Source organism: Meles meles, chromosome 17 (genome assembly GCF_922984935.1).
Source record: "Meles meles chromosome 17, mMelMel3.1 paternal haplotype, whole genome shotgun sequence".
In the NCBI taxonomy this organism is placed as follows: Eukaryota; Metazoa; Chordata; class Mammalia; order Carnivora; family Mustelidae; genus Meles; species Meles meles.
Window position 1 is genome coordinate 51,506,361 of NC_060082.1, and position 23,473 is coordinate 51,529,833.

Genomic DNA, 23,473 nt, shown 5'->3' on the forward strand with positions numbered 1-23,473 from the left:
TCCTGGACATCTGGAGATTTTTACCAGAAAAAAAAAGCTATTTTATATTTAGAGAACGACACCCTCAAAACCTAGTTGTTTAAAGAGGGCACTGCTGAAGGAAAGGGTACCTGAGACCCTGTTCAGCCTCCAAGCCCATTTGGCCGGGTGGTTTCTGGTGTGAAGGGGAGGACGGCCCTCCTTGGACATGATACGTGCGCTTGAGGAAATTAGAGTGTCTGCTGTACACGCTTTATAAAGCACACAGGTCCGACTTCAAACAGACGTGGCAACAACACTGCAGTGTGTGGGGTGTGAGAGGTGGGGTAAGACACACGCACGAATCACGGCCACGCCTCGGGATGCGGAGCAGGGGGCCCCAAGGGATGGGCAGGAGCACACAGTGGCGAGCGTGTGGCACGGGCTGACACCTGAATTACAGACACCGGTACTGACAATGAGATGAACACAGATCCAAAAAGTCCTGGCACTACGGCTCAGCCCTGGGGAACCCCCAGAAATAATGACGTAATAGAGCCTCCCTGTGAAAGAAAGGACACATTATTGAGATTTTTCCCAGCCAGACGCATCATCAGGCAAACAAGCTGTAAAATGCTGAGAGGCACTTTTAAGAATCAAACGATCTGTACCAATTAGTCCATGGTGCTAAGTGCCTCCTCAAGGAAGGCAGGAAGTTAGTCCAAGGATTCCTGCTCACCTTACCAAGAAGGCCCAAGGTACTCACACACTGGGAGGGTTTGGTCTAGCCATCTCCCAAACATCCACACAGAATTCCCTGTCTCAGTAGTCACAGGAGACTGAATCACCCATTTGATCTACCCGAGGGTTTTGCCCCTCCTCTAAGTGTACCTATACCATCAGACATGCACTGCATAAACGGGCCAGTCCCACACTCCACCCACATCATCCATCCAGGGTGGATCTGGGGTGCACGGTAGCAGTGGAGGGGGTCAGGAGAGAAGCAGAGAGAAACAAAAAACAGATGAATTATAATCCAATGACACGGAGCTCAGGATAAGCGGTCTATATGGACTTTCGCAAATGTTGAGTTTTTTCTTTTTCTTTCCAGGCTTTAACTGTAAGCTCAGGAGTGACCTTGATCTCAGGACTCCTGAACTAAGGATAACGGTAAAGTCTATTATCACTGGGAATCAAAACACAAAGCTGTTTTAGCTTTGTATTAGCAGAAGCTAAAGGTCAATGTGCCCCGCTCCCCCCAAGCTTAAACTTGATTCAGTAGGTGTCTCAGGAATCTTACCATTTATGCTAATGAAAAACTCTAGGCTCAGGGGAGGGATTTTAAGAACCTCTTAATATGTACTTGATTTACAGAACTGTGACCAAAAGGGACACATAGAAAAGAGATAAGAGGTTCTTCCGTAAGTCTTGGCTGACAGCTCATCACAGTCACATACACTCCCCTGAGTTACTCAGGAGGTGGGCATTGCCAGAGGGCCACCATAGGCCACTCCTGTCTTCCCAGAAATATACGTGGGTGCACTAAGCTGTCCATTGGATGCCACTCATTCTGATGGCTCATCCTCAGGCTCCATACCAAAGACAAGATTTTGTGACTCTTGCTTCTACATTTGCTGCTTACAGGCATAAATTAAGAAGTTTTGGCCTGAAGCGATCTAAGTTCCTGCAGCAGGTAAGGGGCCTCTGGGACTGTTAAAAGCTGCAGAGAACATGAGAAATTTAGCCACGAAAGGAGAGACAGCGGGTAACTGACTGGCAGGGCGATCAGAAAGGGTTTTTCTGATAAACCATAGCTATGAAATAAGATTTGGAAACGAGAGTGGGAGGGTTCAGGAGACTAAGGAACTAGTTTTGAGGTCATGTAACTCATTCATTCACCAGAGACTGCTGTTCCTGGAACTGTCCATCATCGGCCGGGTCCATACAAGCCAACTGGAATATTTCCTGGGGGGAGAGCGGACTCATCGAAGGGTATCCACTACGGCCACTCCTGAAAAGCAACGGCAAAGAAAGAGGCAGCGTGTACATGAGAGAAAGGAAAAGTCCTGTCACAGCAACCACTACTCGTTCCCACCCCAGACGGGACTTCCTTTCCGGCAAGGGCAACACCCGTCAGTACTGGCCGGGTGTGAGGCTGGTGACTGACCGGGGGCTGGACCTTAGAATAAAAACGTTTAAAAAAAAAAAAAAAAAAAGGCATTGGAAAGGAGAAGCACTGTTTTCAACCTGCATTTGGAGCCACTCATCATTCTGCTGGTGACTAGCCTATCTGTGACAAACGACATTATTTGTCACACTCAGCCATATGGAAGACCAATGCTTGATGGCAAACCTGTTTCTGCTCAGTTTCTCGCTTCAGCAGAAAAAAAATATACTGTAGTTTAAACAGTGAACAGTTTGTTTCAATATTAAGCAGTCATGGTCTTTTAAAAAAATTTCCTCGTCTCAGTAGAAATATGGTTTTATTGTGCCAACATCTTTGGCCAAACTAAACAATTCAATGCCGTGAACATCTACTGAAGGACAACTCTGTGCCAGACACTATGTCTGTGGGTTTATGAACTGGGTGGAATGATCTCAGAGGTGGTGGGGAGGAGCTGGTCACTTCTGGGTTGATTGTTACGGAGGAAGATACTTAAATGCCTCTGAATGGAAGCTATGGTGAGCTATCCCAGTTTAAACCATTGTCGGGTACCTGCAGACACTCTTAGCCAATGCGATCCATGGGGCTGGTTAGGAGGAAAAGAGGGGGTTAGGAGGCTACCAGGTTAGGAGGGAGCCACTCCCTCCTGAGACCATGCCTGTCACTGCCCTTCACGGCTATTAGCACAGTAAGAGGTGCCCTCTGACCTACTCAGGAATGCAGAGTAAGCTTCCCGAGGGTGGGAAGAGGGACAGCAGCTGTGGACAGGGCCATAGCTCTCAGTGATGGTGGAGTTGGAAGGGAGGGTTGGGGCACCATCTCGTGCTCCAAGGACAGACAGTTCGTAGCTGCGCGTCCTGTACTCATGAATGCATCCGCTAGAAAATCTGAGGCATGAACAGATTTACTTACAAATCATCCATAGGCACAATCTTACCTTGACTGGGATCACAGGGAGAGATCGGAAGAGCAGAGAGTCACCCCACCTGTTCCCTTGTTGCTGAATTTTCACAACTGCTACAGAGCGATCTGATATTTAAATGGCCTGCTTTCATGTCAATTCTCTTCCTCAGTGTGCCTTCTCCTGAGGACCACTGGGAGCAAGATGGACACTGCTCTCTCAGTAACCAAAGAATCCCCAATAGGGACTGAGGACCCATGGGATCGCCAAACAACCTCCGAGAGTTGAATAACTTGAAGTGAGAGTGACTTCCTCCTTGAAAAACTGCGTCTGGATTCTCACGATTAGGATCAAGTCTGGAGCTCGGCTTCTCCTGATCTAGTCCTTGCTCTGCCTGCTTTCTTGTGCCCTTTACCTCCTGCACCTGAATTCCAGACACACTGGACTCTCTGGGCACGCCTGGCTTCTCTCTGCCTCAAGATGTCAATACAAGCTGTTCCCAGAGGGCAGAATGCTTCTCTCCAACTCCCCTGCCCTCTGCAAACTTTTTTCATGTTATTTTGAATTCATCCTTCAAAATTCACTTTGTTCAGGAAATGCTGAGAACAGAGGTGGACTCAAATTATGCCACACGCGTTTCTTCCTAGGACAAATCACCGAAAATCACTTTTCTTCTTTCCAGTAACTCCATTTTGGGACTGGCTTTCCACCAGGTGTAAGCTCAGTGAAGGCAGAAGGTCCTGAGGACCCGGCCTGCTGCTCCACCGCTGCCCCCTCTTGGGAAATGTGCCAACATCCACCAGAAGAAAGACTTCTGCTGGGGGGGGGGGGCCTGGGTGGCTCAGTGGGTTAAGCCTCTGCCTTGGGCTCAGGTCATGATTCCAGGGTCCTGGGATCGAGCCCCACATCTGGCTCCCTGCTCAGAGGAAGACTGCTTCCCCCTCTCTCTCTGCCTGCCTCTCTGCCTGCTTGTGATCTCTACCTCTGTTAAATAAATAAATAAAATCTTAAAAAAAAAAAAAAGAAAAAAAGACAGACTTATGCTGGAAACTTGTGGGTCATCTTTTTCCCCCTCTCCTTCGCTCCCTGAGGCAAATCAATTACCACATCCCATCCAGTCTCCCTACTGATAATATTTCAAGTCTGAGCATCTCTCCCCATCTCCATCCTGTTAGTCCAAGCCACAGTCATTAATAATTCACATAATTGCAGTCTCATACTAAAAGCAATTCTGTCATTCAAATTGCCCCCCTCTGATCCACATCCACATTGGTTTCAAGAATCATTGAAAAGCCCAAGTCTGATCAGGTCACACTGATGAGTAAAACTCTATGATCCTCAGATAAACCCTCACTCCTGTAAGCTGTTATGCTTCCCGTGCTGGCCCCGATGGAGCTTATCACCCCAGCTCTCTGTGCTCCAGCCCTCCTGATGGCTTTCCCCCTGAGACTTCTCCCCCTTTTCCCTCTCTTGAAGACTATGCCTTTGAGTCTCACTTAAATATTACTTGCACAGGGAGGCCTCTCTACACCCCAGAACCGCTGTGTTGCTTCCCTTCCGTGGTATCACACAAGGCTACCCTTTCTGCATTGTACCCTTCCTCCTGTGTGTAATTTCTTTCTCAAGATTTGTCTCCATGGGGGCCTTGGTCATGTTGACAGCTAACTCCCCAGTGCCCGAGACAGCTCTTCTATCATAAGGGAATGTAATAAATATTGGTCAAATCAAGAAGTAAATGAATCAATTAACACAGGGAGGAGTTGGACTGATGCTTTGATGGGAGTTAAATATGTCAAATTGTTGGGGTGAGAGAGATCCAGGTGGAGGGGTGTCCTCTCTTTCTAAACCAAGGCCCTTGGAAAACACTGTACTTGCCCTGAGAAGTTTCCACTGCTCCAGCCATGCCCCCTTCCTGCACAGACCCCAGACACACATCTCCTGGTTTTCTAAAGAGAATCTAAGGAGAATCCATACCTTGCTACTTTATCACATCAGATAATCTGTAAAAATGAACAAGCCTTGGTCATTATGTTGGTCCTTTGCTTCCCTTGCAAATGTGGATTGTGACCTCTGAAATGAATGCTTTTCAAAAACAGGTGCCCAGCATCACAGGCTGAAAGGAATTCATGGTGTGAGAAACTCCAAATGGCATTCTGACAGAGGGCTCGTCCCCAAGCCCTGATTTCCTTCCCCTGAAAACTACTGAGGTTGAGTATTTAGTGATTATTGGTTCCATGGGGATGAGGACTGGGTTAAACCCAACCACAAAACCTCACCTGGGGTAGAGAGATTTCTGCCCTTTGGGTACTTGGGCAAGCTTGCTGATGTACAGAAGGTTCAAGTTACAATGAGGTATGGCTTCTATAGGAATCATGTATGACCTAATGACCAACGAGGGGACTAAGGTTTGCAACTCAGAAGAGTTGGCAAATTCCTTAACTGAGGTTTTTGTGTTTTGTTTTGTTTTGTTTTTTTGCCTGCTCTAAGTTTCCTTTTCTTCATTACAGATAACAGCGCAGTGGGACTATTCCGGAGTTAGGAAGAACAAACTTAACTTCCAGTTCAGCTTCCCACTAGCTGCATGGATGTGGGGAACTTACTTAGTCCCCAATTTCTTATCTGTAGAGTGAGTGCACTAACGCATGCCCTTCTTTTGTCCACTCATAGTGCTCTCCCTCGAGCTGGCCCCAGGACTGAACATGCTATTACCCCTGCTCAATAGCCACTTTAAAAATTAAAAATATGGTTTTCTCATGCTCAGAGAAAGGATCACTCGGCTCAGACTATTATTTCCTGGACATTTCTGGGCCTGCACCATAGTGCTGGTGACCAGAAGCAGGAAGGATGGCTGGGGAGCCCTTGGTTATACTCACAGGCCTGAAACAGGGTCTTGCTGGAGATAGGGCAGGGCTTTGGCATTAGCAATAATCTCCTGAGGCAGAGATGAGGGCTCCATGCGCTGGAACATGGGTGCATTTTTCTGTGTTAAAGGCAGGAAGGAGGAAAAAGGACTCAGGTGATGACGGGGTCTACCAGCAGGGGACTGGGGATCCCATTTACTTGGGTAAGACAGGATCATGCCTGATCCTCTGGTCTCCTGGGTTTCTAATCCCCAACACTATAAAGTTCCCGGACCCTGCACCCCAGCCTCTGCTTCCCAGCACCTGTAGGCACTGTGCCCCAGGGAGGCGCAGGCCTGGCCCTAGAGGGGCCCTCTAGTAACTCCTCCTGGTCCCCCCACCGTGCCCGCTGTCAGTGACCCTCACCTGCTCCTCCAGCTGCTGCCTCTGCTTCTTCACCTTACTCTGCTTGTAGTAGTCCATGATCATCATCGCTGCATAGATTTTGCCCACAGTCAGGTCCGAGGCTAGAACCACAAAGGTGGCATGGAAGGGAACAGGGAGAAGACAGGGGGCAGAGAGTGAGGACCACTCGCAAGCTTCCTCGCTCTCTGCAGCAGGTTGGCTCCTCCGCCACCCATCTATAGTCAGCATTCATGGAGAGCGCCACGTGTGCCCGACCCTGGGGGTACAGAGTGACAAGGCCCCAGATCTGCCCTCGGGGAACTTCCACTGCCCCCGAGGATAAGGATATTGATGAGAAAGAGTAAGATACGAGTAAGTGTCCCCTCCGCTGGTCTAGATTCCCATCTCTAAGTCGCAGCACCCTCACTCCCAACTACGTGAAGGTTTGCTGAACCCTATCATGTACCAGGAGAGAGCTCTGTGCCCAAGAAGTTTCACCCACAACTACAGTGACCTGTCCTGAAAAAAGGTTTTCAGTGCATGCAAAAGGGATTAAGAAGTGGGGGATCTGGGATTCCTAAGGATAAAAGAGCACCGTTCCTTATCTCTTTGGTCACTTCCTGTTCCCCCAAAAGACATGACTGTGGCATGCAGAGCCCACAGAGACAATGCAACCCAGGAGGAGACCCCGCACCTTTGGGCATGGGCACAAGCAGATCTAGCATCTTCTGGGACAGGTGAGGCCAGATGGCCAGGGTCTCCTTTTGTAGCTCCGAGTCTAGCTGCTGTCTGTCTGCACCCCCTAGAAGAAAAACTTTAATAAATAGGACAGACACGCAAATACCAAGGACTGAGGGAGTAGGTGGGGGTTGCAGCTGAATCATCATGGTCCCTCATATTGTCACTGGAAGTCCTGGCACTGAGTGACTGTGGATCTTGTAATACCAGGTCTTTCTGCTGAAGAAGCAGAACACAATTTGGCTCTCCTTTTTCGTGACTCAGGGATATCCTGCCACAGAGATGTGAGGCCCCGAGACCAAGAGCAGCTTCCTCATTCATTTGAAACACCTCCTAAGTGCTTAATACATCAGAGGAAAAAATGAAAAGAGCCGTAAAGAGACTCCCCTGCCTCATGAGATGTACATCAATTCTTCCAGCAACTCTGACTCTCTGGTCTGAGCGACCTGAGTTTTGGATCAGGCGAGAGCAGGGAGACTGGAGGGCCATCTGGAAGTAGTGAGCCTGTTCTCTCTCCTCAGTCACTGCATCAAACATGGAGAGGAGCAAAGTGCTGCCCCCTACAACCCCAGCCGCGAACCTTCCGGGGCATCAGAGATACCAATAAGGAAGAAAGGACAGAATCAAAACTCTTCCATTCAATAAGCAAAGACTTCTAAAATGCCTACTATGTGCCAGACCCGGAAGACTGCAGGCTGGAAAAGCTGAAAGGAGACTTAGAGATGATCAAACCATTCATTTTTCCAGGAAGAGAAGACAAACATTATAGTTACCGAGTCAGAGGTGAAACTAGGACCTGTAGAGCTGATTTCCACATCACGGCGCTGTCAGAGGGATCCGAGTTCGAACATCTCCATCCTGTGCCCCCCTCGGGTGAGTTCCAGGATCCCGTTTTTCCACCCCGGCTCACCTTTGGCGATCTTGATGTCCAGAGCCGTCCGGATCAGAGCCATCAGTGTGGAGGTGAAGTGGACCGTCATGTCCTCAGCCACTGGCATATTCATCAGAACCAATCTCTGTGCGAAAGAGAGGAAACAAAACAGCAGGAAGAAAAAAAAAAATACCAAAAGAAACCTTGGTGAGAAGTGAAGAAAAGTACAGGGGTCAAATGCAGAGACGAAAAAGAAGGGCAAGGATACCCTATCCCTGATCCCACCTCCTCTCCCTGCTTCTCACTTCAGGTTCATTCGCTACTATGTAGTAAGTTAGTTTGTTTCCTAGGAATATCACCAAATTCCCAAAAGTCATTCTTCAGGACTCCTCTACGGTCCTAAGAATGTCTTCAATAGGGATGGAAAGTGATTTCTAAGAGAAGTGGCACGAAGAAAAGAGTCAGCTCTAGGAGGTGACTCCATTCCCTGAGTCCAGGCTGCCGTTTCCCTTTGTCCCACAGACACCCCCAAAACTCACATGGAAAGAGAGTGATGGGGGAGATTTCGCTCTGCTTATCTGACTTGAAAGATGCATCCTGATGCCCCCTTTTTGAGTCTTTAAAAGGTGAAATTTGCCAGCACATGATTAAACATGCATAAGTCCAACTTATCCAAAGGATGAGGTGGAACAGGATAGAGAAGGAGGAGAGTGCAAACAGGGTCTAGGGGAAGAAGGCTGGGGAGCGCAGAGGAGAGAGAATGAGAGAAGGGTGACCAAGGCAGGAGCAGAGTGGGCAGGCCTTGTTCCCCTCACCCGAAGGAAGGGATCAAATTGAAATGGCCAAATCCACTTTCCAGAGAGTATCTTGCTTTTGGAATCCTTTGACTTTTCCTCCAGGCCCCACACCCCCCTCCCACCAAGCTTCATCCCAGAAATTCAAAGAACTCAATACCACATCCCACCACCTGGTCCTTTTGGATGTGGCCATCATGAGCAAAAAGGATGCCAGCCTGTGAGCTGTGCATGAAGAGCCATGTCCTGGACCCTAGAGGGCCCTGTTCCAAGGAGATGCTCTCTGGAGCCGTACAACTTGGAGGTAGAAGCAGCAGAAGGTCCTCTGGCAGAACCACCAGCCTAGCAGGGAGGGACGTGTCTCTTCCCAAGGCAGGATCTTTAATGCTCCATTGGAACATCTCGCCTAATGTGATTCCACAGACACGGTGTCTTAGAGTGTAAAGTCAGTTTCTTGTCTGTATCTGAGTGCCATCTCTCTCCCACTTCCTTAAGCTTCTAGACAAGTAGCAACACTGCTGTTCTAGACAAGTAGCAACACTGCTGGGGTGCATTCCTAGATGAAGGAGCTCCAGAGTGCTGGGTCCGTCTAAACACCATACAGTAACTATTACTAACAGGTGAAGAAAATCAGTCCCCAAAGCTCTGAGTACCCTGACAGCAGGTGACTTCCCATATACAATGCTGCTCTGAGCAAGCTATGGGGAATCCTCTCGTGACTCCAGGGTCAGACCCCATCATCAGTCATGCCAAGAATGCAAGTCTAATGTTGAGGGCAACTTGTGCCCATTGTCACCTTTTTGACAAGAGAGCCCAGTAGCTGGGCTGATAGGGGAAGGGGGCTGGATCCTTCCGCGTGTATCACAGAGGTATGTTCTCCCCTTTTTCTGATACCTAGAAGGAACCATGCCACGGTTCCTTTCTACGTCAAAGAAGAAGAAATTTGTTAGAGTTTTCCCTTCTCCTAAAAAATTCTTGAACCATATTTAGACAAGTTTCTGTATTTATTTTCTTAGCTTATCTAATTGAAGATTTTGTTTTATAGGCTCTGATAGGAGTTCTGCTATAGGCTTCCTTCTTGCCCATATATGCTATCTTGCCGGCCACCACTCAGCCTCCTCTGAGGGAACACGCTACTTAACACTTCCTTTCCAGTAATCTGCTCACGAGAAGCCACGCGCTTGGAGAAACGCAGACTCATCCATAACAAGGTGCAGAGTCTTGCCAACTGTGCTTTGTAGTGTTCTAGGACTCTGTACTTCCAGGAACCTTCCTTGCCCTTCCATCTCATCGTTTCTTTTCCCCTTGGTTCCCTCCTCCACCTCCCCAGCCCGGCTTCCTCCCCATGTTCTGGCCTCCCCACAGCTGGGCCCCATTTCCTGTTGGTCTCTAGCCCAGAACAAAGGAAGGGGTGGTCTACCTTATATGCCACTTTGGAGGGACATCTCTTGCCGAGGCCTAGCGGTGGTGACATGAGAGTCAGCATTTCATACATCTCAGTGTAATGGATGCGGCCACTGCTCATGGAGGGGTGGAAGTGGGGGGTGGGGGTCGGCGGGGCAGGAGGGGTGACAGGGAAAGGAACAGGAAGTGGGGAGAAGGATGCAGACGGGGAGGAGAGGAGAACAGGCATTCCCAGAGAGCCAAAACGAAACAAACAAAATAATACAGAAAACAGGAGAAGAGAAACAAAACAAAATGGACAAACAGAAAAAGAACAGGAAACCTGTTAATCAAGGCAAATACGTGTGACTCTGTCCTGGTGCGGATTTATATCACGCCCCACACAGACCCGGGAACGTTGGTGGCAACCTTTTGGTCCCTCTGGCTCCGTTTTTCTCCTCCCGGATGACCAGGACCCTACTTGGCTGTTCACGCTACCCATCCCCCATTCAACACAAGCCTGTGTGCAATTCCCAGGGCTGTGTGCGAGCGGTATAAAACAGATAGACGGTGCTCCAGCCACGGGTTAGGACTCCCGGCCCCAGTGGCGATGGGGCCCCCGACCTGGAAGCCAGGCCCTTCTCCTCCCCTCGACCCACAGGTGGAACATCGTGTATCCCTCTCTGCGGTGTGTGTGCAGCGGGAGGCGGCAACTCGCGCTGGAAGTGGTGGGCTGCCTTTTCGCATCGGCCCCGTTGCTTCCACCTGGCTTTGCGGGGGGCGGGGGGGGGGGAGCGCTCCCTACTCCCAGCATGCCCCGGGCCGATGGCATGCTGGGGACAGGAGAAACCAAACCAGGAGGAGAAAGAGCATCTCGCATGCCATGCCGCCCTCCCGGCTCTCCCCACATGCGGCTGCAGGTTTCGCTGGGGTGCAGTTTAAAGAGTCTCAGCGGAGGCAGCTGGGGGGACGGGAGTCAGTGTGTCTCCACCCACAAGCCAGCTCCTTCCCGTTGCCCTCGCTGGCCTCGTCCTGACCCTATGTCTTCCGCCAGCTGTGGGACCGTGCTATGCCCAGAGAGCACCCGCTTCCTGCTGTCAGCGCCAGGAGAGGCTTCCTTCTCTAGTGCCCTTGGCCTTGGATGGCAGCCTGGCAGAACCACTCCTGTCCGAGTTCCCGGGGGCAGGCCGACTTGCAGAGGGGTCCCATGTGCCCCTGCACAACGTCCTTGGTCTCACAAGCAAGCAGTGATGTGGCAGTTAGGACAGGCCCCTTGGTCCCCTCAGCAATCCGTGGAGGATGCTAAGGCATCTGCTCAGGAGCCCTCCGTCACCTATAGACACCTTCCCAGACCCCCTGAGCTACCGCGTTCTTCCACACGCCACCGAGGCTCCCTTCTCTTACCACTTCCCTTCAGCTCTCATTCCTCATGGTTTCTCACTCTTCCTTTCCAACCTTGAGCCCTTCTGGCCAAACTATCCAGGAGCTGGAGGGCACGCGGAGGGAGGGATGACTAGGACCATGCCCGGCTACTTTCCACAGGGGAGGAGGACGCTACTTTTACCAAAAGGAGGCTCTCTGTTCTCCAGTGAAGGGAAACCAGTGAAGATGTCTGCATTCTCTGGAGGACGGAGAGGTCCCTCTGGTGACATCTCCAGAGTAAGGTGGAGTGGGGAGAGAGACAGAGTGTGAAAGTGTGTGTGTGTGTGTGTGTGTGTGTGTGTGGTTGTGTGTGCATACACACGTGACCGAGTGTGTGCATGCATTGAACAGTGAGAGAGGTCAAATCAGCCTTCTGTAGGAAGTCCTTCTACCTCCCCCCACCCCACAATGTGTCCTTCTTCCTTGTGTAACAGCTGCTGGTTCTGGGAGGGTTTGGACCTCTTTAAACTCAAAGGAAAGCAACATGAAGGTTCCCTCATGTGGCGCAGTGGGGGTGGAGCAGACGGAGAGAAGGGTTCGAGGTGCACCCCACCGCCGGTCACGGCTGGGGACTGGGAGGCAAACCTTGCAAGCCACCCTGTAGGGGCAGTTCTCTCCCAGGCCCAGAGGCGGCGAGATCACCCGCACTAATTTGTACATATCCTTATACGGGATCCTGCCGCTGCAAAGGAAGCACAGGCGGGTTAATACAGGACACTCAGCAAAGGGCGGGAAAGACATGACAGTTTAGCCATGATGCTGATGGCTGGAAGAGGAAGAACAGCTGTTTTTTTCTTTCCTGGGACCCGGCATGAGCCAGACCAGGACAGACTGAGAACAGTAAGCATCAGAGAACCATCATCTTGCTGAACTGCACTGCCCCCAATTTTCTAAGGAAATCAGAGCCCATCCAGTGCCCAAAGGGTCTGCTGAATGGCCAAGAGCCCCTCCGAGACACCTGTCTGGCCCATGCTTAGCCAGATGCAGGAAACGGACGGTGGCTCGAGCCGGGCCTTGAAGAACACAGCTTGATGGTTCAGAAAGGCCTCTGACAGCTGTCCAGAGCAGATGCCAGGCTGCTGGGAAGTGGACTCCCCAACTGTGTGCTTTTCACAGACACTGATTACAGTCGGTTACTCAGACCCACTTGTCAGGGGCAGTGGGAAGTCGGCATCTCTCTGCAGATGGAGAGAGACAAATTCCCCATTAGGCTAATTAGCAGGGAGCACAGTGAGCACGAGGGAATTTGCAAAGGGCTTTGCTTCTCGTGGTGGCAGATTATTCCCTAGTTCAGCTGGGGCAAGCTCTGCGCTCCTCAGTGGGCGCGTGCCTGGATCTGTGCTCAGAGAGCAGCCTGGGAGGGGGCCGTGGACATCCTCCCTCCCCTCTGCTCCTGCCAGCCAGTCCACAAGCATTCTAGGAACAACATGACCTGTTGTTGGTCTCTGCTAGGGAGGCCTGGCTTTGTGTGGGAAGGAAAGAATCAACAGTGGGTTCATTTTCAGTGGCTAAATCATCCACTCGGTCAGAGACAAGACAAGGAAGCTACCTCCTGCGATGGAACATGGTTTCTACCTGAAACTACGAACCCACATGTCTACCCCTGAGCATCCCTTCCTTGCCAGCAGCCATGGGAGGCTGTCTCCCAGCTTTACTCTTTCTAGTCTTTTCTTGATGTTGCTGTTCATTCCTCCTCTTGTACTTCATAGCAACTCATCGGTACTTCAAGTCTCTTGATCCTTGAGATGAAGTTCAGTTAACCAGTTGCTTTGTTTCTTGAGACCGGGATGTGGGTGGGTTCATCCTGCCTATAAGCTGGATTTCTCTGCATCCTGTCTCAGTGGCCAAGACATTGGCTCACGTTAGCTCTGTTAGCTCTCCGCCTGCCGACCCCCAAACTCAAGGAGATGGCCAGTGAACCAACCAGCCTGTTATGCTGTGAATTTCAAAGCAGAAGGGGTTCTCCCTTCTATTTTTGCTCTCTTGTAGCTCTTAGATCTAAGTCTCATGATTTTTTTTTTTTTAGTTCTCTTGGAATTCTTTCTTCCCAGCAGCTGGAATGAGTGGGGAGGAGCATGTTTAATTCACAAGGTTTTTGGGTCCCAAGATAACATGAAATTACAGGAAACCGGGATTTCTGAGGGCCAAAGACACCTGAGTGAGGCTAGGTGAGCAATGAACTCTTCGACTAGCAGTTCTCCTCTCTCAGGAATGAAGATGTTCCTTCTCAGGCTCCCCATCTCATGGCCATCCACACTTTTCCAAACCAATGTTCCATAATTTCTGGTTGCTTTCCCATATGGTTATTATCTGTTGTTATAAACATGATCTAACATAATCCACATGGCCACTCTTCAAGGTAGGCAGGGCGTCATCATCACCATTTTACAGATGAGGAGGCTTAGTGTAGTTACGTGACTTGTCCAAGGCCACAGGGCCGGTTCCATGCAGGCCCTGCCTACATTGCCTCTAACATACCACCCGTGGCTTTCTGAGCAGCCTATCTACCAGAAAGTAGACCCAGCAAGTAAACGCTATTGCTCAGCCATTGTATAGGAATCGATTTGGAGAACTCTGTGCCCTAAGTCACTAATAATTACTGAGGGGAAGAGAAATTCTGATTCACTCTTCACTTGACCCAAGTTCAAGAGCCTCGCAGGAGGGTAGATTTTAGGAAGAGTCTCAGATTACAAAGGGGCTCCAGGTGGAAGCAACGTGGGCCATTCCTGTGAAGGATGGCCTTTCCTGTAGTATTTTTAGAAGTGGACCAGAATGGGTAGATCGGTGAGATAAGATCCTAAAGCTAAAATGACACAGGACGGAAAAGTGCCTGTGGAGTAAGTTTTACCAGAGCAGTCACCCTGTCCTCGGCTTGAGGGGTCAAAATGCTGCCTTTGTGCAATAAAGTAGGAATCAACATTTTTTTTTTCTCTAAAGGGTCAGGTAATATTTTTGATTTTGAGGGTCACACTGTCTTTTTCACAGCTGCACAACTCAGCCTCATAGTGTGAAAACTGCCACAGACAATACATGAATGAATGGGTGTGGCTATGTTCTAATAAAGCTTTATTTATAAAAACAGGCAGTGGACCATGTTTATTCCCGAGGCTGTAGCTTGCCAAACCCTACTCAAAAGCTCAGAAGGCATATCACAGGAGAAATACTGGACAGTGAAAGAAATCTGGGGAGGTTATTCACGTAAATTCCTGCCATGTAGTTCAATTCTAGGCAACAAAAATCCTCAAGTGTTTAAGGGATCAGTTGGAAGCATGACTTGCTCGGTTCTTAACATAATTTCAGAGTCATCTCAAACAGTATCTTTTTAGAGGGATGAGAGAGACAAAATGCTATTGTCACTGACCGCGATGGCCAGATGTTCAAGTGGCCCAGAAAACCATCATCAACACCCACCACCCTCCCTGCTCCAGGGACTGGAAAGAGTCCACTAACTATTGGCAGGGGAAAAAAAGAATAAGGTTACGGGAAGTCCCTCTGGTGACTGAAACCAACGATTCTGAGGTACAGATTGTGTAATGAGATTGGCAAAGAAAAGAAAAGCCTGTCACAGAAGGAATGGGAGGAGGAAGGAAGATAAAGAAGCTATGGTCTTGATGACTCGCCTAATATCAGAGCCAATCTGAGGGCCTGGGCTGTCCTACAGGCCATGACTGAGAGGAATCTCCTCTCCTTCTGTAACAGGCAGGCATCGGATTCCAACCCCTTCCTTGGGAATTCCAGAGGCCCTGGATACGGGCCCCACCGGGATGGCCGAGAGAGGCCTACGCACCATGCAGCTCTGTCATATTCTGCCCAGACACGGACAAACTCGTCCAAGTGGTGAGGCCCTAAGATGGAGGAGTCCCGAGTCAGGTACTCAAAGTTGTCCATGATGACGGCCACGAACAGGTTGAGCATCTAGAAGGCAAGGGGGAGAAGAGGAGTTAGGGGGAACCTAATGCAGGAAAACAGGCTTCAAGGCAAATCAAGAATTCAGAAGTCTATGGGGCCCGAGCTCCTAATGAAAGCACTGCTGACCTTGCTATTTCTATTCCAATTTCCATACACTTGCTTGCGTGAGCCTCAGTACTTCACTCTTCAGGGCCACTTTCTATTTGCAAAGAACTCCACAAAAAGTCACCTTATTACCAGTTCAGTTAATCTAACTGATTTGCAGCAGAGGGGGCCACAACAGCACAACATTCTCAAAGTCAAGGCCTGACACCAACCCTCCCTTCTAGCCTCCCCCCCCCCCCCGCCCTGTCCCTTGCTCCACAAAAGGAGCCGTCAAGAGAACCAATGAGGTGTCCTAGAGCTCACTGCAGGCTTCCTGTGTGATGGCCTGTGGCTGTTCAGGGCCCTCAGTCTCTGTCCTCTCACTTATTTGTTCAACATCATTTTTTGTGCACCCACCGTGTTGTAGAGATCCAGGCGCTAAGGATGGGAAATAAGAAAGCTGTTGTCCAGAGATACATTCCTATGCCTCGCACATTGCTTAAAACACAGCAAGCCTTCCCTAGGTATTGCTACTTGAATATTCTTAAAGACTTACTGAGTATTTAGCAGAGACTGTGATGTATCAGGAATATACAAATGCTATAAATCTTTTCAGGAGCCATGAAAGAAGCGTATGCAGGTTACACTGGGATCAGAAAGGAGTATGGATGTGAATTTCATATAATCTCCAGTTCCTGAAATATCATCCATCTTTTGACTTTTTCCATAACCATTTAAGAATGTAAAACCCAGGGTGCCTGGGTGGCTCAGTGGGTTAAAGCCTCTGTCTTCAGCTCAGGTCATGATCTCAGGGTCCTGGGATTGAGCCCCGCGTCAGGCTCTCTGTTCTCTCTCTGCCTGCCTCTCTGCCTACTTGTGATCTCTCTCTCTGTGTCAAATAAATTAATACAATCTTAAAAAAAAATAATAAAGAATGTAAAACCCACTGGTATAGCTCAGGGGCCATACAAAAAGTGGTGGCAAACCAGATTTGGCCCTTGGGTTATAGTTTGCCCACTTCTGGTCTAAATTATGAGGAAGCCACAGAATCCATCAAAAGCGTTTCTAGTAGGGGAGAGACCAAGGTCTGTTTCATCCAGAAAGAACCCTTGGCAGCAGTGCAGAGGGTGCCCAGGAGATCTGTGGGGAGAGTTCTGTGGTGTTCCTGGACCAACCCAGTGGGGACAGTTGAAAATCAAGGACATGGAGGACATGGAATTGACAGAACTTGAGCACAGTGAACACACTCTACCGTTGCTTCTTGGCTGCCTAGTGCTCGTTTACTATAGGTCTAGTCTCTTGAGGACCCCACCCCCTGCCTATTCCCAGTCAACATGCTTCAGTGGGGCACTACCTGTGACCCAGGCCTCAGCCATTGAATCCCATTCCCCTGGGCCATAGTGACTGGTGATCCAATCACGGCCAACAAAATGGTATTGGACCTTCCGGGCAATAGACTTGTTTTTCCCTGTCAGTCTTGAGTGTGTGAGGACTGGGGTCTAGAACTGCTGCCGCCACCATCTTGGAGCCACAGATTGGGGTGTTTGAGGAAAGAGCTCTCGCGGAGGAGCCTGGAGGAAGAGATCCATAAGCAGAGAAAGAAACCTGTTTATGCCTTTCCTGCCCCGGCATTTTTCATTTATATGTGCCTGTAAAATCCCTTTCTGCTTAGGCCAGGGGGAGCTGGGCCTTCCGTCACTCACGAGTGAGAGATTCCTGCCTGAGACACGACTGGCTGATGAGGTGAGAGAAGAGGCGCCGTTGGTTCCCAGGTGGATGGAGGTGCCAGAGAAGCAGGCGGCCTATGAGGTAAGGAGAAAGTCGGGCGCCTGGGTGGCTCAGTCGGTTGAGCGTCTGCCTCGGCTCAGGTCATAATCCCAGAGGCCCAGGATCAAGTCCTGCATCGGGCTCCCTGCTCAGCAGGGAGTCTGCTTCTCCCTCTGCCCCTCACTCCACTCTCGTGCTTTCTCTCATTCTCTCACTCTCAAACAAATAAAAATCTCTTAAAAAAAAAAAAAGATAAGGAGAAAGTCTGTAGACAGGACGTGGCTGGAGTCCTCTCCATGAGTCTTTACGGATAGAGGCCACCTGTACCCTAACAACCCCTCTTGTCCCTGCCCACCTGCCTCCATCCCGCTGCCTGGAGGTCTGGTTCCTGGAGGTGGGGTACGGGGCCCTCAACACTCTGTGGAGCTATCCTAACACGCCTGTACTGCCTTCCCGCAGACCTCACCGGTGTGTGAGGGAAATAAACGTCTCCTGGTTAAGCCGCTGTTGTCTGGGGAGTTCTGTTCCAGGCCTCTGAACCTAAGCCCAGCATGGGCCGGGCCTTTCTTTCTGTCACTGACATGGGAGCCACAGTGAACACGTTCCATCACTGCCTGGGTTATGAAGGGGTTCCACATAACCACACATGTGTTTTACACTCCTTTCACGGTACTTATTACTAACGCGAACAAAATCATTGTTTTACATTCATATAGTCTTGCAGAGTGGGGTGTGCACACTCAAACCTATTATTTGTTTTAACACTGCTCTAACCTCGTGAGGCAGACTTAATTACCATCGGTCCTTCGAGGACCCAAGTGCCTCCTAGACATGTCGTGTATGCTCAGCTCCAGGCACACGGCCTGACGCATCACAGTGTACCAGTAAATCTTTCTGGAGTGGTTGGTTTGAGTGAAGAAACGGTGTGACTTGCCCAAGGTCATAAAGTCGATCTCCCCTCGGGCTGAGATTCGAAAGCAGATCAGCTCAGGCTGAATATAGCCTCTTTAAAAATAACACGAATGTGAATTATGCAGCACCCTCCATCTCCAAATTCTCAAAGTACCTTTCTAGTCTCTAATGAATTTTCCAGTTATATCTTCGGTTTCTTTTTAAATATTTATCATTAAACACATCACGGAGGACAAAACCGAAGTGTCCACATGCCCTTCTCGAGGGTCCTCTGTGTCACCCGACAACAGCCCCATCAACAAACACCGACATGCTTGTGGGCCTTCCTCCCTTTGCCTCAGGTTGACAGAGAGACTGAAACCCACCCACAGCTTCACCCCCATACCTCTAAGATGCTGTTCTGTGTTCTTTCCTTCTTTTCATTGAAATACCTTTCACACCCACAAGAAGGGAGTGTATTCAAAACACATGTACCTGCTCACCATGCAAATAATACCCTTATTATCCAGCCGTTTTCCCTCCCATTTACAGAAGCTACAACAGGGAAAGTGTCTGACCATGCTAGGACAGCAGCAAAGCCAAGACCACACAACGCAGGCTACCTGAGCCTCCAGCAGGCTCACTGCCTGCTGGGTGAACCTGCCCACTACCCTCAGAAGCCACACCAGAGAGCTTCTCCACACCAGCCAGCTGGACACATGGCAAATCCCTCGCAGTCATGTCAGAGAGGCAGAAATGCCTGGACGGGACTTAACTCATCTGCTGACACACGGCTGTGAGGTTAACCCCTTCTCAGGGGCATCGCTTTAGTTTCAGATTTTTTTTTTTTTTTTAGATTTTTATTTATTTATTTGACACAGAGAGAGAGCACAAGAAGGTAGAAGGGCAGTCAGAGGCAGAAGCAGGCTCCCCACCGAACAGGGAGCCCGACTCCCTGAATCCCAGGACCTGGGACCATGACCTGAGCCAAAGGCAGATGCTCAACTAACCCAGGCGCCCCTAGTTTTGGATTCTGTTCAGCCAGTAACATGACCAGTGAAGCCAAGCTGAGGGATGTCAGGGCGGCTAGAAACACCAGGCTGACCCTTTAATGGATCTGGCAGGACCTCATCTAAGGTTACACAGCATAGAGATTTTGGGAGTCCGGGTGCTGATTCACGGTTTCTCCCAAAGAACGGATGAAGAAGGCACCTAGGGCTTCTCACCATTTTATAAGTGGGCGTGTTCCACATATGTCACTCAATATTTACTAACGCCCAAAGCGATCCTTTCACGTCTGTCAAGCTGGCCAACTGTCATCAAGCATAATGACATACGTCAAGAGACCGCATCCGTGACACTATTTAGTCAGCACTCCAGCCCTATTAATCCTATCACGTCCTATTTCCAAGGTACCTTTTCGAGACAGTTTGAAAGGCTCCAAAAGAGAGCTGAGATATTCTTAGCTCTACTTGTAAGATAAAATACCTGAGGTACAGAGAAGAGAGAGGTACTCTGGGTCACAACAGAGCCAACATGAAACTCAATACTCTATTCCCTAAACTCCACTCCGCTCATCATTCTTTCTCACAGCAATCCTTCCCTAGAGGCAACAAAATCTGCTTGGTGGCAGCCATGGGAAGTCACTCACTGGGGAGTCCACTAGGCATCCTGGCCTTCAAGAGTTCCTTAGGGGATGGGATGAGGTGGGAGAGGGGAGGCGAAGGGACCGCCCGCCGCATCTCGAGCCGAGTGCAGGGTTTACTCACCAAGAAGGAGCAGAAGAAGATGAAGGAGACAAAGTAAACGTAGGCCAGATCTGTGCCACAGCGCTCATTCTCATTCTGCCCCGAAGGTGCAGTGGTGTCTGGCTCGCAGCCTTTCTCCCCGAGGCACGACAGCATTATCTCCTGCCAGGCCTCGCCTGTGGCACTCCTGAGCCCCAAAGACATTTTGGTTAGTAGTAGCTGGTCTGCGTGTCTCATCCTCTCTTTGGTGCTCCTTCGCGACTCACCCATCCCTTCCTCTTCCCTGTAGGGTTCCTCCGTCTAGTCCTCTCCATCTGGAGATGGAACATGCCAAGGAGGTCTCTCTTGGGCTCTGCCATCCCACCCACTGCTTCTCTGTTCTTTCAGAAGTGTCTGCTGACAGTGGTTGAGACAGTGGTGGGACTAAGACCCCACACAAACCCGGCCATCCAGGACTTCAGCCCTTGAGTGGAATTCGATCTGGAGGAAACTGTCCTCACCTTTCCCATCAGAGTCCTGGCCCACATGTTCTAAGCCTGCAGTTACAAATTATCTACTGGGTCAGAGACGCCGCGGAGACTTCCTGCTATCTTCGGAACTGGTTTTTAGAGCCATTGCCCCCCCCCCCCATCTGCCTCTACTTGTATGTCTTCATGGGAGCAGAGCAAGCAGAATAAAGAGATGAACAGGACGAAAAGGCAGACTAACTCTGTCTCCCTCGACAAGAGAGCTCCTGCTACAACAGCTACGCATCCAGATACCTGAAGAGTAACATGAGGGACCCGAAGAAACTCCGGAAATTGTTGTGTCGGTTGATGTGACTCTCCTCATCTAATTTTATGTTTCCAAACACCTTGGAAAGAAAAAACAACAACAAAGAGCATTACCGGTTGTGTCATGTGACCTGCACAGGAATATTAGCCGCACCTGCCTCTACTAGGGTTGGCAAACGCACACGCGTCGCCCTTCTCAAAGGCCTAATCCTGAGGCAGACAGGATTAGACCCAGAGAGGCTGGCGGACCCCAGGCTCCCGGCCTGCTGTAAAGAAGTAATGTTCTCCACTGCAGCAAAGGGGATCCAGGGCCATAGAAGGCAAGATCTTTTTGAAGTCACTCTGCCTGTAGGTAGTTCCTCCCATACCTAATTTGGTCTCTTAATTTCCATGGTACCTGTCACCAGGGTACTCAAGCAGTCTGTCAAAGACGTACCCCATCACAGAAGTGCATGGAAGGAACTACCCCTCTCTTCCTATCTCCGGTAGTAATGATGGGAGCATGTGTCTTTGCAGAAGATGTGATTTACGTCTTGGACAGATATTGTGCTAGAATTTGTAAGCTGTGTGGGTCAGAGAGAGGCATCTCAATCTTCCTTGGATATGTTCCTATCCAGAATGTCAAACTGAGATCAGTACATCTATAATCTAGAGTCCACAAGAACGAAGGCACACAAAGCCAAGTCCTGACCAAGAGGATGAAGGAAGTCAGGACAACCAGATACTCAGAAAAGGAGAAATAAGATGCATTTGGGTAGATCTGGCTATGGAATGAGTTTATAAATCTGCTGTCGGTTGTTGAGCTCGGAAAGTGGTCACTATGCAAATTCATGTAGAAAAAAAAAAAGAGGGAAAACTCAGAGATATTTGTCCATAGACAGTGAATGATGTTGAACTCTTAGAGCCTAAATATCTTCGGATGAGAAGGGCACCCTCCGCCCACACTACCCAGCCCCAACCACGTTTCAGGTGTCAGGATCTAGTCTCACAAGACAATGTTGGCATAACCGAAGGCTGACAGGTCACTTTCCCAGCCTTTTGAGAATGTTTCCAGCCTATACATAACATGCTTCCGTTTATCTAATTTATGCTAAATGGAACACAGTCCCCCCCCCACTCCCCGAACAGTTTTGAGAATGTGCAATTGAGGAACAATCTCTGCCCCCAGCTATTTTGCTCAAATAACTCCCACTGACACCTGCTTTGGGAATTTGTTCTCAACACTGTTTTTCAAAACCCAAATACTACTTGTCTCTCAGGGAGGATGGAAGTGGCAAGCGAGGCAGCACTGGGGAAAAAGGGAAAGGAGGAAGAAGGTGGCGGGCCCACAAACAGAAATAGTAGGGCTGAAAAAGTCCCCCTTAAGTTTAGTTCCAGGCACTCCAGGAGAAAACTGTCCTACATCCTTGCCTATGTTCATATCCTGTCTCTCCTTTTCACCCTCTCGGTCTAACATCCACGATTTATCCCTCATTGATCATATCCACACAACTTACTGTGTGTGTGTGTGTGTGTGTGTGTGTGTGTGTTTTCTACCTATGATCCTGAAGCCATCATTAATTGTTCTCATTATGATTTTCTCAAACACTTGATCCAGTCATCAACCAGTTGGAGAGCATGCTGGGATTTTGCATGAGGCATGTGTCTAATAGTCAAAGAAACTGAAGCTATTTTAAATCTACTCTAGTTTTCAAGCCAAAAATATATAAATGTATATTTATTGTGAAGGAAGTTTTTATTTATTTATTTATTTATTTAGCTTTCACTTACTCTTGTCCCAAACCAAATTTCTTACACCAAAAGGCTTGAAAGAGAAAGAAGGGACACCGAGACCCACTGGAAAACTGAATGGACATATAAGCTTAAATCTACTTTCATTTGGAATCACAGAACTTAGGCACATAAAAGGACCCATGAAGATGTCCCTCCAACTCCTGACCGAGTCTGCACAGCTAGTCAGTGGAGGAGCTGAGCCTGAAAGCCTCGCCTTCTAATGATCTGTGGCCCCAGGACTCTTTTCCATACCCAGCAAGTTATTCCTTCCTTCCACCTTCAGATCCCTCTGCAAAGCTCTCTCTTCTTCTAAGATGCATGTGAAAGTTCAGAATAATGGTTCTTCTTCTCATAGATTCATCCTGTTCCTATTTATCTTTCCAATATGGGTCTCCTGCCTTTATATTTCTGTTTGGATGGATCCGTCTGCTTTGTTATGACTATACCAGATACAACTTCTCTAGTCGCAAGCTAGGTGTCAGCAGTGTGCTTGGTGTGGGGTCTCTATCATGGACCAGGAAGAAGACGGCCATCTAAAGGCAAACCACAGTGGGAAAGCCATTTGTGTCCCTGTGTAATGGAAATAGGGCTCTTATTTTTTGAAAAGAAGTCTAAGGGCAATAAAAAAATAGACACTGCAGCAGTGTGCAGTGAAGACCACAATTTCATGACTGAACAACGCCCACACCCACTAAAGGGTCAAAGAAATACTTGTATTTGCTTGTTGGTGGGAGGAGAGAACATGTAGTACAGTAAGAATATGGGCTGTGCAGCAGACAGAGCTAAATTTAAATCTCATCTCTCCCACTTACCTCGAACATGTTATAAGTTACTTAACGATGCTAAGCATCAGTGGAGTCAATGAAACCCACCCATAAACGTTTTCACATCGCTCCTGAATACATTAGTCATGTATTGTGTGTGTGCCTGCAGACAGGGCGGAAGGATGAGGAGAAGAGCACACATTTAGGACAGTGTCTGGCATAGTCAGGCATTCAAATGACGGTAAACAGTCTTATCATTATCAGCAATATCGAGAACAGTTTAGTACT

General features: G+C 49.1%; 1 protein-coding gene across 7 annotated transcripts in view; it reads right to left on the minus strand.

Annotated features, from left to right (window-relative positions):
- Positions 1 to 23,473, minus strand: part of CACNA1E (calcium voltage-gated channel subunit alpha1 E) — a 501,197-nt gene that overhangs the window by 11,602 nt on the left and 466,122 nt on the right. For 6 of the 7 annotated variants that reach the window (XM_045982501.1, XM_045982499.1, XM_045982497.1 and 3 more), the window contains 9 exons: positions 20,637 to 20,728; positions 19,897 to 20,062; positions 15,264 to 15,391; positions 10,092 to 10,188; positions 7,917 to 8,022; positions 6,963 to 7,070; positions 6,290 to 6,390; positions 5,897 to 6,003; positions 1,858 to 1,969 (listed from right to left, as the gene is read on the minus strand). In XM_045982501.1, coding sequence (XP_045838457.1) covers positions 1,858 to 1,969; positions 5,897 to 6,003; positions 6,290 to 6,390; positions 6,963 to 7,070; positions 7,917 to 8,022; positions 10,092 to 10,188; positions 15,264 to 15,391; positions 19,897 to 20,062; positions 20,637 to 20,728 — 1,017 coding nt within the window. Of the gene's footprint in view, positions 1 to 1,857; positions 1,970 to 5,896; positions 6,004 to 6,289; positions 6,391 to 6,962; positions 7,071 to 7,916; positions 8,023 to 10,091; positions 10,189 to 15,263; positions 15,392 to 19,896; positions 20,063 to 20,636; positions 20,729 to 23,473 lie in introns of those variants that run through there. The other variant, XM_045982500.1, reaches the window with a different exon arrangement.